General features: G+C 52.0%; 1 protein-coding gene across 1 annotated transcript in view; it reads right to left on the bottom strand.

Moving 5' to 3' along the window:
• The window catches only part of LOC139240470 (contactin-5-like), a gene marked incomplete at its 5' end in the record, with an annotated part of 162717 nt that overhangs the window by 38774 nt on the left and 105443 nt on the right, over positions 1–18500 (bottom strand). The window contains one exon of the mRNA XM_070869006.1: positions 1–156. This exon is cut by the window's left edge and continues 20 nt beyond it. Coding sequence (XP_070725107.1) covers positions 1–156 — 156 coding nt within the window. The remainder of the gene's footprint in view (positions 157–18500) is intronic.

Genomic DNA, 18500 nt, shown 5'->3' with positions numbered 1-18500 from the left:
GGCCGCCTCGGCTGTGGAAGTCAATGTTCCGCCCGTTGTGGGACCACAGGAAGTGGAGCTGCAGTGTCAGGTCGTGGTGGGCTCGGCAGGTCAGGACCACGCTCTCCCCGACAGACGCCTCCATCCTGGACGGAGCCAGCTTCACCTCCGTCGCATCTAAACATCGGCGGAGAGGTACGTGAATATCGCCACAGGCCGGCGTACAGGGAGCTTTACTCTGTATCTAACCCCCTGTACCTGCCCTGGGAGTGTTTGATGGGACAGTGTAGAGGGAGCTTTACTCTGTATCTAACCCCCTGTACCTGCCCTGGGAGTGTTTGATGGGACAGTGTAGAGGGAGCTTTACTCTGTATCTAACCCCCTGTACCTGCCCCGGGAGTGTTTGATGGGACAGTGTAGAGGGAGCTTTACTCTGTATCTAACCCCCTGTACCTGCCCTGGGAGTGTTTGATGGGACAGTGTAGAGGGAGCTTTACTCTGTATCTAACCCCCTGTACCTGCCCTGGGAGTGTTTGATGGGACAGTGTAGAGGGAGCTTCACTCTGTATCTAACCCCCTGTACCTGCCCTGGAAGTGTTTGATGGGACACTGTAGAGGGAGCTTTACTCTGTATCTAACCCCCTGTACCTGCCCTGGGAGTGTTTGATGGGACAGTGTAGAGGGAGCTTTACTCTGTATCTAACCCCCTGTACCTGCCCTGGGAGTGTTTGATGGGACAGTGCAGAGGGAGCTTTACTCTGTATCTAACCCCGTGCTGTACCTGCCCTGGGAGTGTTTGATGGGACAGTGTAGAGAGAGCTTTACTCTGTATCTAACCCCCTGTACCTGCCCTGGGAGTGTTTGATGGGACAGTGTAGAGGGAGCTTTACTCTGTATCTAACCCCCTGTACCTGCCCTGGGAGTGTTTGACGGGGACAGTGTAGAGGGAGCTTTACTCTGTATCTAACCCCCTGTACCTGCCCTGGGTGTGTTTGACGGGGACAGTGTAGAGGGAACTTTACTCTGTATCTAACCCCCCTGTACCTGCCCTGGGAGTGTTTGATGGGACAGTGTAGAGGGAGCTTTACTCTGTATCTAACCCCGTGCTGAACCTGCCCGGGGAGTGTTTGATGGGACAGTGTAGAGGGAGCTTTACTCTGCATCTAACCCCGTGCTGTACCTGCCCGGGGAGTCTTTGATGGGACAGTGTAGAGGGAGCTTTACTCTGTATCTAACCCCCTGTACCTGCCCTGGGAGTGTTTGATGGGACAGTGTAGAGGGAGCTTTACTCTGTATCTAACCCCCTGTACCTGCCCTGGGAGTGTTTGATGGGACAGTATAGAGGGAGCTTTACTCTGTATCTAACCCCCTGTACCTGCCCTGGGAGTGTTTGATGGGACAGTGGAGAGGGAGCTTTACTCTGTATCTAACCCCCTGTACCTGCCCTGGCAGTGTTTGATGGGACAGTGTAGAGGGAGTTTACTCTGTATCTAACCCCGTGCTGTACCTACCCTGGGAGTGTTTGATGGGACAGTGTAGAGGGAGCTTTACTCTGTATCTAACCCCTTGTACCTGCCCTGGGAGTGTTTGATGGGGACAGTGTAGAGGGAGCTTTACTCTGCACCTAACTCCCTGTACCTGCCCTAGGAGTGTTTCATGGGACAGTGCAGAGGGAGCTTTACTCTGTATCTAACCCCCTGTACCTGCCCTGGGAGGGTATAATGGGGACAGTGTAGAGGGAGCTTTACTCTGTATCTAACCCCATGTACCTGCCCTGGGAGTGTTTGATGGGACAGTGTAGAGGGAGCTTTGCTCTGTATCTAACCCCCTGTACCTGCCCTGGGAGTTTTGATGGGTCAGTGTCGAGGGAGCTTTACTCTGTATCTAACCCCCTGTACCTGCTTTGGGAGTGTTTGATGGGACAGTGTAGAGGGAGCTTTACTCTGTATCTAACCCCCTGTACCTACCCTGGGAGTGTTTGATGGGACAGTGTAGAGGGAGCTTTATTCTGTATCTAACCCCATGCTGTACCTGCCCTGGGAGTGTTTGATGGGACAGTGTAGACGGAGCTTTACTCTGTATCTAACTCCCTGTACCTGCCCTGGGAGTGTTTGATGGGACAGTGTAGAGCGAGCTTTACTCTGTATCTAACCCCGTGCTGTACCTGCTCTGGGAGTGTTTGATGGGACAGTGTAGAGGGAGCTTTACTCTGTATCTAACCCCGTGCTGTACCTGCCCTGGGAGTGTTTGATGGGACAGTGTAGAGGGAGATTTACTCTGTATCTAACCCACTGTACCTGCCCTGGGAGTGTTTGATGGGACAGTGTAGAGGGAGCTTTACTCTGTATCTAACCCCCTGTACCTGCCCTGGGAGTGTTTGATGGGACAGTGTAGAGTGAGCTTTACTCTGTATCTAACCCGTGCTGTACTTGCTCTGGGAATGTTTGATGGTACAGTGTAGAGGGAGCTTTACTCTGTATCTAACCCCCTGTACCTGCCCTGGGAGTGTTAGATGGGAGAGTATAGAGGGAGTTTTACTCTGTCTCTAACCCCCTGTACCTGCCCTGGGAGTGTTTGATGGGACGGTGGAGAGGGAGTTTTTCTCTGTATCTAACCCCATGTACCTGCCTGGGAGTGTGTGATGGGACAGTGTAGAGGGAGTTTTACTCTGTATCTAACCCCCTGTCCCTGCCCTGGGATTGTTTGATGTGACAGTGTAGAGGGAGCTTTACTCTGTATCTAACCCCCTGTACCTGCCCTGGGAGTGTTTGATGGGACAGTGTAGAGGGAGCTTTACTCTGTATCTAACCCCCTGTACCTGCCCTGGGAGTGTTTGATGGGAGAGTATAGAGGGAGCTTTACTCTGTATCTAACCCCCTGTACCTGCCCTGGGAGTGTTTGATGGGACAGTGTAGAGGGAGCTTTACTCTGTATCTAACCCCATGCTGTACCTGCCCTGGGAGTGTTTGATGGGACAGTGTAGAGGGAGCTTTACTCTGTACGTAACCCCCTGTACCTGGCCTGGAAGTGTTTGATGGGACAGTGTAGAGGGAGCTTAACTCTCTATCTAACCCCATGTACCTGTCTTGGGAGTGTTGGGACAGTGTAGAGGGAGCTTTACTCTGTATCTAACCCCCTGTACCTGCCCTGGGAGTATTTGATGGGACAGTGTAGAGGGAGCTTTACTCTGTATCTAACCCCGTGCTGTACCTGCCCTGGGAGTGTTTGATGGGACAGTGTAGAGGGAGCTTTACTCTGTATCTAACCCCCTGTACCTGCCCTGGGAGTGTTTGATGGGGACAGTGTAGAGGGAGCTTTACTCTGTATCTAACCCCCTGTACCTGCCCTGGGAGTGTTTGATGGGACAGTGTAGAGGGAGCTTTACTCTGTATCCAACCCTGTGCTGTACCTGCCCTGGGAGTGTTTGATGGGACAGTGTAGAGGGAGCTTTACTCTGTATCTAACCCCCTGTACCTGCCCTGGGAGTGTTTGATGGGACAGTGTAGAGGGAGCTTTACTCTGTATCTAACCCCCTGTACCTGCCCTGCGAGTGTTTGATGGGACAGTGTAGAGGGAGCTTTCCTCTGTATCTAACCCCCTGTACCTGCCCTGGGAGTGTTTGATGGGACAGTGTAGAGGGAGCTTTACTCTGTATCTAACCCCCTGTACCTGCCCTGGGAGTGTTTGACGGGGACAGTGTAGAGGGAGCTTTACTCTGTATCTAACCCCGTGCTGTACCTGCCCTGGGAGTGTTTGATGGGACAGTGTAGAGGGAGCTTTACTCTGTATCTAACCCCGTGCTGTACCTGCCCTGGGAGTGTTTGATGGGACAGTGTAGAGGGAGCTTTACTGTGTATCTAACCCCTTGTACCTGCCCTGGGAGTGTTTGATGGGACAGTGTAGAGGGAGCTTTCTCTGTATCTAACCCCCTGTACCTGCCCTGGGAGTGTTTGATGAGACAGTGCAGAGGGAGCTTTACTCTGTATCTAACCCCTTGTACCTGCCCTGGGAGTGTTTGATGGGACAGTGTAGAGGGAGCTTTACTCTGTATCTAACCCCGTGCTGTACCTGCCCTGGAAGTGTTTGATGGGACAGTGTCGAGGGAGCCTTACTCTCTATCTAACCCCCTGTACCTGCCCTAGGAGTGTTTGCTGGGACAGTGTCGAGGGAGATTTACTCTGTACCTAACCCCCTGTACCTGCCCTGGGAGTGTTTGATGGGACGGTGTAGAGGGAGCTTTACTCTGTATCTAACCCCATGTACCTGCCTTGGAGTGTTTGATGGGACAGTGTAGAGGGAGCTTTACTCTGTATCTAACCCCATGCTGTACCTGCCCTGGGAGTGTTTGATGGGACAGTGTAGAGGGAGCTTTACTCTGTATCTAACCCCGTGCTGTACCTGCCCTGGGAGTGTTTGATGGGACAGTGTAGAGGGATCTTTACTCTGTATCTACCCCCCTGTACCTGCCCTGGGAGTGTTTGATGGGGACAGTGTAGAGGGAGCTTTACTCTGTATCTAACCCCCTGTACCTGCCCTGGGAGTGTTTGATGGGACAGTGTCGAGGGAGCTTTACTCTGTATCTAAACCCCTGTACCTGCCCTGGGAATATTTGATGGGACAGTGTAGAGGGAGCTTTACTCTGTATCCAACCCCCTGTACCTGCCCTGGGAGTGTTTGATGAGACAGTGTAGAGGGAGCTTTACTCTGTATCTAACCCCCTGTACCTGCCCTGGGAGTGTTTGATGGGACAGTGTGGAGGGAGCTTTACTCTGTATCTAACCCCGTGCTGTACCTGCCCTGGAAGTGTTTGATGGGACAGTGTAGAGGGAGCTTTACTCTGTATCTAACCCACTGTACCTGCCCTAGGAGTGTTTGATGGGACAGTGTCGAGGGAGATTTACTCTGTAAGTAACCCCCTGTACCTGCACTGGGAGTGTTTGATGGGACAATGCAGAGGGAGCTTTACTCTGTATCTAACCCCCTGTACCTGCCCTGGGTGTGTTTGATGGGACAGTGTAGAGTGAGCTTTACTCTGTATCTAACCCGTGCTGTACTAGCTGTGAGAATGTTTGATGGGACAGTGTAGAGGGAGCTTTACTCTGTATCTAACCCCCTGTAGCTGCCCTGGGAGTGTTTGATGGGAGAGTAAAGAGGGAGCTTTACTCTGTATCTAACCCCCTGTACCTGCCCTGGGCGTGTTTGATGGGACAGTGTAGAGGGAGCTTTACTCTGTATCTAACCCCATGCTGTACCTGCCCTGGGAGTGTTTGATGGGACAGTGTAGAGGGAGCTTTACTCTGTACCTAACCCCCTGTACCTGGCCTGGGAGTGTTTGATGGGACAGTGTAGAGGGAGATTTACTCTGTATCTAACCCACTGTACCTGCCCTGGGAGTGTTTGATGGGACAGTGTAGAGGGAGCTTTACTCTGTATCTAACCCCCTGTACCTGCCCTGGGAGTGTTTGATGGGACAGTGTAGAGTGAGCTTTACTCTGTATCTAACCCGTGCTGTACTTGCTCTGGGAATGTTTGATGGTACAGTGTAGAGGGAGCTTTACTCTGTATCTAACCCCCTGTACCTGCCCTGGGAGTGTTAGATGGGAGAGTATAGAGGGAGTTTTACTCTGTCTCTAACCCCCTGTACCTGCCCTGGGAGTGTTTGATGGGACGGTGGAGAGGGAGTTTTTCTCTGTATCTAACCCCATGTACCTGCCTGGGAGTGTGTGATGGGACAGTGTAGAGGGAGTTTTACTCTGTATCTAACCCCCTGTCCCTGCCCTGGGATTGTTTGATGTGACAGTGTAGAGGGAGCTTTACTCTGTATCTAACCCCCTGTACCTGCCCTGGGAGTGTTTGATGGGACAGTGTAGAGGGAGCTTTACTCTGTATCTAACCCCCTGTACCTGCCCTGGGAGTGTTTGATGGGAGAGTATAGAGGGAGCTTTACTCTGTATCTAACCCCCTGTACCTGCCCTGGGAGTGTTTGATGGGACAGTGTAGAGGGAGCTTTACTCTGTATCTAACCCCATGCTGTACCTGCCCTGGGAGTGTTTGATGGGACAGTGTAGAGGGAGCTTTACTCTGTACGTAACCCCCTGTACCTGGCCTGGAAGTGTTTGATGGGACAGTGTAGAGGGAGCTTTACTCTCTATCTAACCCCATGTACCTGTCTTGGGAGTGTTGGGACAGTGTAGAGGGAGCTTTACTCTGTATCTAACCCCCTGTACCTGCCCTGGGAGTATTTGATGGGACAGTGTAGAGGGAGCTTTACTCTGTATCTAACCCCGTGCTGTACCTGCCCTGGGAGTGTTTGATGGGACAGTGTAGAGGGAGCTTTACTCTGTATCTAACCCCCTGTACCTGCCCTGGGAGTGTTTGATGGGGACAGTGTAGAGGGAGCTTTACTCTGTATCTAACCCCCTGTACCTGCCCTGGGAGTGTTTGATGGGACAGTGTAGAGGGAGCTTTACTCTGTATCCAACCCTGTGCTGTACCTGCCCTGGGAGTGTTTGATGGGACAGTGTAGAGGGAGCTTTACTCTGTATCTAACCCCCTGTACCTGCCCTGGGAGTGTTTGATGGGACAGTGTAGAGGGAGCTTTACTCTGTATCTAACCCCCTGTACCTGCCCTGCGAGTGTTTGATGGGACAGTGTAGAGGGAGCTTTCCTCTGTATCTAACCCCCTGTACCTGCCCTGGGAGTGTTTGATGGGACAGTGTAGAGGGAGCTTTACTCTGTATCTAACCCCCTGTACCTGCCCTGGGAGTGTTTGACGGGGACAGTGTAGAGGGAGCTTTACTCTGTATCTAACCCCCTGTACCTGCCCTGGGTGTGTTTGACGGGGACAGTGTAGAGGGAACTTTACTCTGTATCTAACCCCCCTGTACCTGCCCTGGGAGTGTTTGATGGGACAGTGTAGAGGGAGCTTTACTGTGTATCTAACCCCTTGTACCTGCCCTGGGAGTGTTTGATGGGACAGTGTAGAGGGAGCTTTCTCTGTATCTAACCCCCTGTACCTGCCCTGGGAGTGTTTGATGAGACAGTGCAGAGGGAGCTTTACTCTGTATCTAACCCCTTGTACCTGCCCTGGGAGTGTTTGATGGGACAGTGTAGAGGGAGCTTTACTCTGTATCTAACCCCGTGCTGTACCTGCCCTGGAAGTGTTTGATGGGACAGTGTCGAGGGAGCCTTACTCTCTATCTAACCCCCTGTACCTGCCCTAGGAGTGTTTGCTGGGACAGTGTCGAGGGAGATTTACTCTGTACCTAACCCCCTGTACCTGCCCTGGGAGTGTTTGATGGGACGGTGTAGAGGGAGCTTTACTCTGTATCTAACCCCATGTACCTGCCTTGGAGTGTTTGATGGGACAGTGTAGAGGGAGCTTTACTCTGTATCTAACCCCATGCTGTACCTGCCCTGGGAGTGTTTGATGGGACAGTGTAGAGGGAGCTTTACTCTGTATCTAACCCCGTGCTGTACCTGCCCTGGGAGTGTTTGATGGGACAGTGTAGAGGGATCTTTACTCTGTATCTACCCCCCTGTACCTGCCCTGGGAGTGTTTGATGGGGACAGTGTAGAGGGAGCTTTACTCTGTATCTAACCCCCTGTACCTGCCCTGGGAGTGTTTGATGGGACAGTGTCGAGGGAGCTTTACTCTGTATCTAAACCCCTGTACCTGCCCTGGGAATATTTGATGGGACAGTGTAGAGGGAGCTTTACTCTGTATCCAACCCCCTGTACCTGCCCTGGGAGTGTTTGATGAGACAGTGTAGAGGGAGCTTTACTCTGTATCTAACCCCCTGTACCTGCCCTGGGAGTGTTTGATGGGACAGTGTGGAGGGAGCTTTACTCTGTATCTAACCCCGTGCTGTACCTGCCCTGGAAGTGTTTGATGGGACAGTGTAGAGGGAGCTTTACTCTGTATCTAACCCACTGTACCTGCCCTAGGAGTGTTTGATGGGACAGTGTCGAGGGAGATTTACTCTGTAAGTAACCCCCTGTACCTGCACTGGGAGTGTTTGATGGGACAATGCAGAGGGAGCTTTACTCTGTATCTAACCCCATGCTGTACCTGCCCTGGGAGTGTTTGATGGGACAGTGTAGAGGGAGCTTTACTCTGTACCTAACCCCCTGTACCTGGCCTGGGAGTGTTTGATGTGACAGTGTAGAGGGAGCTTTACTCTGTATCTAACCCCCTGTACCTGTCCTGGGAGTGTATAATGGGGACAGTGTAGAGGGAGCTTTACTCTGTATCTAACCCCGTGCTGTACCTGCCCTGGAAGTGTTTGATGGGACAGTGTAGAGGGAGCTTTACTCTGTATCTTACCCCCTGTACCTGCCCTGGGAGTGTTTGATGGGACAGTGTAGAGGGAGCTTTACTCTGTATCTAACCCCCTGTACCTACCCTGGGAGTGTTTGATGGGACAGTGTAGAGGGAGCTTTACTCTGTATCTAACCCTATGCTGTACCTGCCCTGGGAGTGTTTGATGGGACAGTGTAGAGGGAGCTTTACGCTGTATCTAACCCCCTGTACCTGCCCTGGGAGTGTTTGATGGGGACAGTGTAGAGGGAGCTTTACTCGGTATCTAACCCCGTGCTGTACCTGCCCTGGGAGTGTTTGATGGGACAGTGTAGAGGGAGCTTTACTCTGTATCTAACCCCCTGTACCTGCCCTGGGAGTGTTTGATGGGACAGTGTAGAGGGAGCTTTACTCTGTATCTAACCCCCTGTACCTGCCCTGGGAGTGTTTGATGGGACAGTGTAGAGGGAGCTTTACTCTGTATCTAACCCCCTGTACCTGCCCTGGGAGTGTTTGATGGGACAGTGTAGAGGGAGCTTTACTGTGTATCTAACCCCTTGTACCTGCCCTGGGAGTGTTTGATGGGACAGTGTAGAGGGAGCTTTACTCTGTATCTAACCCCCTGTACCTGCCCTGGGAGTGTTTGATGGGACAGTGTAGAGGGAGCTTTACTCTGTATCTAACCCCCTGTACCTGCCCTGAGAGTGTTTGATGGGACAGTGTAGAGGGAACTTTACTCTGTATCTAACCCCCCTGTACCTGCCCTGGGAGTGTTTGATGGGACAGTGTAGAGGGAGCTTTACTCTGTATCTAACCCCGTGCTGTACCTGCCCGGGGAGTGTTTGATGGGACAGTGTAGAGGGAGCTTTACTCTGCATCTAACCCCGTGCTGTACCTGCCCGGGGAGTCTTTGATGGGACAGTGTAGAGGGAGCTTTACTCTGTATCTAACCCCCTGTACCTGCCCTGGGAGTGTTTGATGGGACAGTGTAGAGGGAGCTTTACTCTGTATCTAACCCCCTGTACCTGCCCTGGGAGTGTTTGATGGGACAGTATAGAGGGAGCTTTACTCTGTATCTAACCCCCTGTACCTGCCCTGGGAGTGTTTGATGGGACAGTGGAGAGGGAGCTTTACTCTGTATCTAACCCCCTGTACCTGCCCTGGCAGTGTTTGATGGGACAGTGTAGAGGGAGTTTACTCTGTATCTAACCCCGTGCTGTACCTACCCTGGGAGTGTTTGATGGGACAGTGTAGAGGGAGCTTTACTCTGTATCTAACCCCTTGTACCTGCCCTGGGAGTGTTTGATGGGGACAGTGTAGAGGGAGCTTTACTCTGCACCTAACTCCCTGTACCTGCCCTAGGAGTGTTTCATGGGACAGTGTAGAGGGAGCTTTACTCTGTATCTAACCCCCTGTACCTGCCCTGGGAGGGTATAATGGGGACAGTGTAGAGGGAGCTTTACTCTGTATCTAACCCCATGTACCTGCCCTGGGAGTGTTTGATGGGACAGTGTAGAGGGAGCTTTGCTCTGTATCTAACCCCCTGTACCTGCCCTGGGAGTTTTGATGGGTCAGTGTCGAGGGAGCTTTACTCTGTATCTAACCCCCTGTACCTGCTTTGGGAGTGTTTGATGGGACAGTGTAGAGGGAGCTTTACTCTGTATCTAACCCCCTGTACCTGCCCTGGGAGTGTATAATGCGGACAGTGTAGAGGGAGCTTTACTCTGCATCTAACCCCCTGTACCTGCCCTGGGAGTGTTTGATGGGACAGTGTAGAGGGAGCTTTGCTCTGTATCTAACCCCCTGTACCTGCCCTGGGAGTGTTTGATGGGACAGTGTAGAGGGAGCTTTACTCTGTATCTAACCCCCTGTACCTGCCCTGGGATTGTTTGATGTGACACTGTAGAGGGAGCTTTACTCTGTATCTAACCCCCTGTACCTGCCTTGGGAGTGTTTGATGGGACAGTGTAGAGGGAGCTTTACTCTGTATCTAACCACCTGTACCTGCCCTGGGAGTCTATAATGGGGACAGTGTAGAGGGAGCTTTACTCTATATCTAACCCCCTGTACCTGCCCTTGGAGTGTTTGATGGGACAGTGTAGAGGGAGCTTTACTCGATATCTAACCCCCAGTACCTGCCCTGGGAGTGTTTGATGGGACAGTGTAGAGGGAGCTTTACTCTGTATCTAACCCCGTGCTGTACCTGCCCTGGGAGTGTTTGATGGGACAGTGTAGAGGGAGCTTTACTCTGTATCTAACCCCCTGTACCTACCCTGGGAGTGTTTGATGGGACAGTGTAGAGGGAGCTTTATTCTGTATCTAACCCCATGCTGTACCTGCCCTGGGAGTGTTTGATGGGACAGTGTAGACGGAGCTTTACTCTGTATCTAACTCCCTGTACCTGCCCTGGGAGTGTTTGATGGGACAGTGTAGAGGGAGCTTTACTCTGTATCTAACCCCGTGCTGTACCTGCTCTGGGAGTGTTTGATGGGACAGTGTAGAGGGAGCTTTACTCTGTATCTAACCCCGTGCTGTACCTGCCCTGGGAGTGTTTGATGGGACAGTGTAGAGGGAGATTTACTCTGTATCTAACCCACTGTACCTGCCCTGGGAGTGTTTGATGGGACAGTGTAGAGGGAGCTTTACTCTGTATCTAACCCCCTGTACCTGCCCTGGGAGTGTTTGATGGGACAGTGTAGAGTGAGCTTTACTCTGTATCTAACCCGTGCTGTACTTGCTCTGGGAATGTTTGATGGTACAGTGTAGAGGGAGCTTTACTCTGTATCTAACCCCCTGTACCTGCCCTGGGAGTATTTGATGGGACAGTGTAGAGGGAGCTTTACTCTGTATCTAACCCCGTGCTGTACCTGCCCTGGGAGTGTTTGATGGGACAGTGTAGAGGGAGCTTTACTCTGTATCTAACCCCCTGTACCTGCCCTGGGAGTGTTTGATGGGGACAGTGTAGAGGGAGCTTTACTCTGTATCTAACCCCCTGTACCTGCCCTGGGAGTGTTTGATGGGACAGTGTAGAGGGAGCTTTACTCTGTATCCAACCCTGTGCTGTACCTGCCCTGGGAGTGTTTGATGGGACAGTGTAGAGGGAGCTTTACTCTGTATCTAACCCCCTGTACCTGCCCTGGGAGTGTTTGATGGGACAGTGTAGAGGGAGCTTTACTCTGTATCTAACCCCCTGTACCTGCCCTGCGAGTGTTTGATGGGACAGTGTAGAGGGAGCTTTCCTCTGTATCTAACCCCCTGTACCTGCCCTGGGAGTGTTTGATGGGACAGTGTAGAGGGAGCTTTACTCTGTATCTAACCCCCTGTACCTGCCCTGGGAGTGTTTGATGGGACAGTGTAGAGGGAGCTTTACTCTGTATCTAACCCCGTGCTGTACCTGCCCTGGGAGTGTTTGATGGGACAGTGTAGAGGGAGCTTTACTCTGTATCTAACCCCGTGCTGTACCTGCCCTGGGAGTGTTTGATGGGACAGTGTAGAGGGAGCTTTACTGTGTATCTAACCCCTTGTACCTGCCCTGGGAGTGTTTGATGGGACAGTGTAGAGGGAGCTTTCTCTGTATCTAACCCCCTGTACCTGCCCTGGGAGTGTTTGATGAGACAGTGCAGAGGGAGCTTTACTCTGTATCTAACCCCTTGTACCTGCCCTGGGAGTGTTTGATGGGACAGTGTAGAGGGAGCTTTACTCTGTATCTAACCCCGTGCTGTACCTGCCCTGGAAGTGTTTGATGGGACAGTGTCGAGGGAGCCTTACTCTCTATCTAACCCCCTGTACCTGCCCTAGGAGTGTTTGCTGGGACAGTGTCGAGGGAGATTTACTCTGTACCTAACCCCCTGTACCTGCCCTGGGAGTGTTTGATGGGACGGTGTAGAGGGAGCTTTACTCTGTATCTAACCCCATGTACCTGCCTTGGAGTGTTTGATGGGACAGTGTAGAGGGAGCTTTACTCTGTATCTAACCCCATGCTGTACCTGCCCTGGGAGTGTTTGATGGGACAGTGTAGAGGGAGCTTTACTCTGTATCTAACCCCGTGCTGTACCTGCCCTGGGAGTGTTTGATGGGACAGTGTAGAGGGATCTTTACTCTGTATCTACCCCCCTGTACCTGCCCTGGGAGTGTTTGATGGGGACAGTGTAGAGGGAGCTTTACTCTGTATCTAACCCCCTGTACCTGCCCTGGGAGTGTTTGATGGGACAGTGTCGAGGGAGCTTTACTCTGTATCTAAACCCCTGTACCTGCCCTGGGAATATTTGATGGGACAGTGTAGAGGGAGCTTTACTCTGTATCCAACCCCCTGTACCTGCCCTGGGAGTGTTTGATGAGACAGTGTAGAGGGAGCTTTACTCTGTATCTAACCCCCTGTACCTGCCCTGGGAGTGTTTGATGGGACAGTGTGGAGGGAGCTTTACTCTGTATCTAACCCCGTGCTGTACCTGCCCTGGAAGTGTTTGATGGGACAGTGTAGAGGGAGCTTTACTCTGTATCTAACCCACTGTACCTGCCCTAGGAGTGTTTGATGGGACAGTGTCGAGGGAGATTTACTCTGTAAGTAACCCCCTGTACCTGCACTGGGAGTGTTTGATGGGACAATGCAGAGGGAGCTTTACTCTGTATCTAACCCCCTGTACCTGCCCTGGGTGTGTTTGATGGGACAGTGTAGAGTGAGCTTTACTCTGTATCTAACCCGTGCTGTACTAGCTGTGAGAATGTTTGATGGGACAGTGTAGAGGGAGCTTTACTCTGTATCTAACTCCCTGTAGCTGCCCTGGGAGTGTTTGATGGGAGAGTATAGAGGGAGCTTTACTCTGTATCTAACCCCCTGTACCTGCCCTGGGCGTGTTTGATGGGACAGTGTAGAGGGAGCTTTACTCTGTATCTAACCCCATGCTGTACCTGCCCTGGGAGTGTTTGATGGGACAGTGTAGAGGGAGCTTTACTCTGTACCTAACCCCCTGTACCTGGCCTGGGAGTGTTTGATGTGACAGTGTAGAGGGAGCTTTACTCTGTATCTAACCCCCTGTACCTGTCCTGGGAGTGTATAATGGGGACAGTGTAGAGGGAGCTTTACTCTGTATCTAACCCCGTGCTGTACCTGCCCTGGAAGTGTTTGATGGGACAGTGTAGAGGGAGCTTTACTCTGTATCTTACCCCCTGTACCTGCCCTGGGAGTGTTTGATGGGACAGTGTAGAGGGAGCTTTACTCTGTATCTAACCCCCTGTACCTACCCTGGGAGTGTTTGATGGGACAGTGTAGAGGGAGCTTTACTCTGTATCTAACCCTATGCTGTACCTGCCCTGGGAGTGTTTGATGGGACAGTGTAGAGGGAGCTTTACGCTGTATCTAACCCCCTGTACCTGCCCTGGGAGTGTTTGATGGGGACAGTGTAGAGGGAGCTTTACTCGGTATCTAACCCCGTGCTGTACCTGCCCTGGGAGTGTTTGATGGGACAGTGTAGAGGGAGCTTTACTCTGTATCTAACCCCCTGTACCTGCCCTGGGAGTGTTTGATGGGACAGTGTAGAGGGAGCTTTACTCTGTATCTAACCCCCTGTACCTGCCCTGGGAGTGTTTGATGGGACAGTGTAGAGGGAGCTTTACTCTGTATCTAACCCCCTGTACCTGCCCTGGGAGTGTTTGATGGGACAGTGTAGAGGGAGCTTTACTGTGTATCTAACCCCTTGTACCTGCCCTGGGAGTGTTTGATGGGACAGTGTAGAGGGAGCTTTACTCTGTATCTAACCCCCTGTACCTGCCCTGGGAGTGTTTGATGGGACAGTGTAGAGGGAGCTTTACTCTGTATCTAACCCCCTGTACCTGCCCTGAGAGTGTTTGATGGGACAGTGTAGAGGGAACTTTACTCTGTATCTAACCCCCCTGTACCTGCCCTGGGAGTGTTTGATGGGACAGTGTAGAGGGAGCTTTACTCTGTATCTAACCCCGTGCTGTACCTGCCCGGGGAGTGTTTGATGGGACAGTGTAGAGGGAGCTTTACTCTGCATCTAACCCCGTGCTGTACCTGCCCGGGGAGTCTTTGATGGGACAGTGTAGAGGGAGCTTTACTCTGTATCTAACCCCCTGTACCTGCCCTGGGAGTGTTTGATGGGACAGTGTAGAGGGAGCTTTACTCTGTATCTAACCCCCTGTACCTGCCCTGGGAGTGTTTGATGGGACAGTATAGAGGGAGCTTTACTCTGTATCTAACCCCCTGTACCTGCCCTGGGAGTGTTTGATGGGACAGTGGAGAGGGAGCTTTACTCTGTATCTAACCCCCTGTACCTGCCCTGGCAGTGTTTGATGGGACAGTGTAGAGGGAGTTTACTCTGTATCTAACCCCGTGCTGTACCTACCCTGGGAGTGTTTGATGGGACAGTGTAGAGGGAGCTTTACTCTGTATCTAACCCCTTGTACCTGCCCTGGGAGTGTTTGATGGGGACAGTGTAGAGGGAGCTTTACTCTGCACCTAACTCCCTGTACCTGCCCTAGGAGTGTTTCATGGGACAGTGTAGAGGGAGCTTTACTCTGTATCTAACCCCCTGTACCTGCCCTTGGAGTGTTTGATGGGACAGTGTAGAGGGAGCTTTACTCGATATCTAACCCCCAGTACCTGCCCTGGGAGTGTTTGATGGGACAGTGTAGAGGGAGCTTTACTCTGTATCTAACCCCGTGCTGTACCTGCCCTGGGAGTGTTTGATGGGACAGTGTAGAGGGAGCTTTACTCTGTATCTAACCCCCTGTACCTACCCTGGGAGTGTTTGATGGGACAGTGTAGAGGGAGCTTTATTCTGTATCTAACCCCATGCTGTACCTGCCCTGGGAGTGTTTGATGGGACAGTGTAGACGGAGCTTTACTCTGTATCTAACTCCCTGTACCTGCCCTGGGAGTGTTTGATGGGACAGTGTAGAGGGAGCTTTACTCTGTATCTAACCCCGTGCTGTACCTGCTCTGGGAGTGTTTGATGGGACAGTGTAGAGGGAGCTTTACTCTGTATCTAACCCCGTGCTGTACCTGCCCTGGGAGTGTTTGATGGGACAGTGTAGAGGGAGATTTACTCTGTATCTAACCCACTGTACCTGCCCTGGGAGTGTTTGATGGGACAGTGTAGAGGGAGCTTTACTCTGTATCTAACCCCCTGTACCTGCCCTGGGAGTGTTTGATGGGACAGTGTAGAGTGAGCTTTACTCTGTATCTAACCCGTGCTGTACTTGCTCTGGGAATGTTTGATGGTACAGTGTAGAGGGAGCTTTACTCTGTATCTAACCCCCTGTACCTGCCCTGGGAGTATTTGATGGGACAGTGTAGAGGGAGCTTTACTCTGTATCTAACCCCGTGCTGTACCTGCCCTGGGAGTGTTTGATGGGACAGTGTAGAGGGAGCTTTACTCTGTATCTAACCCCCTGTACCTGCCCTGGGAGTGTTTGATGGGGACAGTGTAGAGGGAGCTTTACTCTGTATCTAACCCCCTGTACCTGCCCTGGGAGTGTTTGATGGGACAGTGTAGAGGGAGCTTTACTCTGTATCCAACCCTGTGCTGTACCTGCCCTGGGAGTGTTTGATGGGACAGTGTAGAGGGAGCTTTACTCTGTATCTAACCCCCTGTACCTGCCCTGGGAGTGTTTGATGGGACAGTGTAGAGGGAGCTTTACTCTGTATCTAACCCCTTGTACCTGCCCTGGGAGTGTTTGATGGGACAGTGTAGAGGGAGCTTTACTCTGTATCTAACCCCGTGCTGTACCTGCCCTGGAAGTGTTTGATGGGACAGTGTCGAGGGAGCCTTACTCTCTATCTAACCCCCTGTACCTGCCCTAGGAGTGTTTGCTGGGACAGTGTCGAGGGAGATTTACTCTGTACCTAACCCCCTGTACCTGCCCTGGGAGTGTTTGATGGGACGGTGTAGAGGGAGCTTTACTCTGTATCTAACCCCATGTACCTGCCTTGGAGTGTTTGATGGGACAGTGTAGAGGGAGCTTTACTCTGTATCTAACCCCATGCTGTACCTGCCCTGGGAGTGTTTGATGGGACAGTGTAGAGGGAGCTTTACTCTGTATCTAACCCCGTGCTGTACCTGCCCTGGGAGTGTTTGATGGGACAGTGTAGAGGGATCTTTACTCTGTATCTACCCCCCTGTACCTGCCCTGGGAGTGTTTGATGGGGACAGTGTAGAGGGAGCTTTACTCTGTATCTAACCCCCTGTACCTGCCCTGGGAGTGTTTGATGGGACAGTGTCGAGGGAGCTTTACTCTGTATCTAAACCCCTGTACCTGCCCTGGGAATATTTGATGGGACAGTGTAGAGGGAGCTTTACTCTGTATCCAACCCCCTGTACCTGCCCTGGGAGTGTTTGATGAGACAGTGTAGAGGGAGCTTTACTCTGTATCTAACCCCCTGTACCTGCCCTGGGAGTGTTTGATGGGACAGTGTGGAGGGAGCTTTACTCTGTATCTAACCCCGTGCTGTACCTGCCCTGGAAGTGTTTGATGGGACAGTGTAGAGGGAGCTTTACTCTGTATCTAACCCACTGTACCTGCCCTAGGAGTGTTTGATGGGACAGTGTCGAGGGAGATTTACTCTGTAAGTAACCCCCTGTACCTGCACTGGGAGTGTTTGATGGGACAATGCAGAGGGAGCTTTACTCTGTATCTAACCCCCTGTACCTGCCCTGGGTGTGTTTGATGGGACAGTGTAGAGTGAGCTTTACTCTGTATCTAACCCGTGCTGTACTAGCTGTGAGAATGTTTGATGGGACAGTGTAGAGGGAGCTTTACTCTGTATCTAACTCCCTGTAGCTGCCCTGGGAGTGTTTGATGGGAGAGTATAGAGGGAGCTTTACTCTGTATCTAACCCCCTGTACCTGCCCTGGGCGTGTTTGATGGGACAGTGTAGAGGGAGCTTTACTCTGTATCTAACCCCATGCTGTACCTGCCCTGGGAGTGTTTGATGGGACAGTGTAGAGGGAGCTTTACTCTGTACCTAACCCCCTGTACCTGGCCTGGGAGTGTTTGATGTGACAGTGTAGAGGGAGCTTTACTCTGTATCTAACCCCCTGTACCTGTCCTGGGAGTGTATAATGGGGACAGTGTAGAGGGAGCTTTACTCTGTATCTAACCCCGTGCTGTACCTGCCCTGGAAGTGTTTGATGGGACAGTGTAGAGGGAGCTTTACTCTGTATCTTACCCCCTGTACCTGCCCTGGGAGTGTTTGATGGGACAGTGTAGAGGGAGCTTTACTCTGTATCTAACCCCCTGTACCTACCCTGGGAGTGTTTGATGGGACAGTGTAGAGGGAGCTTTACTCTGTATCTAACCCTATGCTGTACCTGCCCTGGGAGTGTTTGATGGGACAGTGTAGAGGGAGCTTTACGCTGTATCTAACCCCCTGTACCTGCCCTGGGAGTGTTTGATGGGGACAGTGTAGAGGGAGCTTTACTCGGTATCTAACCCCGTGCTGTACCTGCCCTGGGAGTGTTTGATGGGACAGTGTAGAGGGAGCTTTACTCTGTATCTAACCCCCTGTACCTGCCCTGGGAGTGTTTGATGGGACAGTGTAGAGGGAGCTTTACTCTGTATCTAACCCCCTGTACCTGCCCTGGGAGTGTTTGATGGGACAGTGTAGAGGGAGCTTTACTCTGTATCTAACCCCCTGTACCTGCCCTGGGAGTGTTTGATGGGACAGTGTAGAGGGAGCTTTACTGTGTATCTAACCCCTTGTACCTGCCCTGGGAGTGTTTGATGGGACAGTGTAGAGGGAGCTTTACTCTGTATCTAACCCCCTGTACCTGCCCTGGGAGTGTTTGATGGGACAGTGTAGAGGGAGCTTTACTCTGTATCTAACCCCCTGTACCTGCCCTGAGAGTGTTTGATGGGACAGTGTAGAGGGAACTTTACTCTGTATCTAACCCCCCTGTACCTGCCCTGGGAGTGTTTGATGGGACAGTGTAGAGGGAGCTTTACTCTGTATCTAACCCCGTGCTGTACCTGCCCGGGGAGTGTTTGATGGGACAGTGTAGAGGGAGCTTTACTCTGCATCTAACCCCGTGCTGTACCTGCCCGGGGAGTCTTTGATGGGACAGTGTAGAGGGAGCTTTACTCTGTATCTAACCCCCTGTACCTGCCCTGGGAGTGTTTGATGGGACAGTGTAGAGGGAGCTTTACTCTGTATCTAACCCCCTGTACCTGCCCTGGGAGTGTTTGATGGGACAGTATAGAGGGA

This window comes from Pristiophorus japonicus, chromosome 32 (genome assembly GCF_044704955.1).
Source record: "Pristiophorus japonicus isolate sPriJap1 chromosome 32, sPriJap1.hap1, whole genome shotgun sequence".
In the NCBI taxonomy this organism is placed as follows: domain Eukaryota; kingdom Metazoa; phylum Chordata; class Chondrichthyes; family Pristiophoridae; genus Pristiophorus; species Pristiophorus japonicus.
The sequence above is the reverse complement of the archived record's forward strand: the minus strand, read 5'-3'. Positions and strand labels throughout refer to the sequence as shown.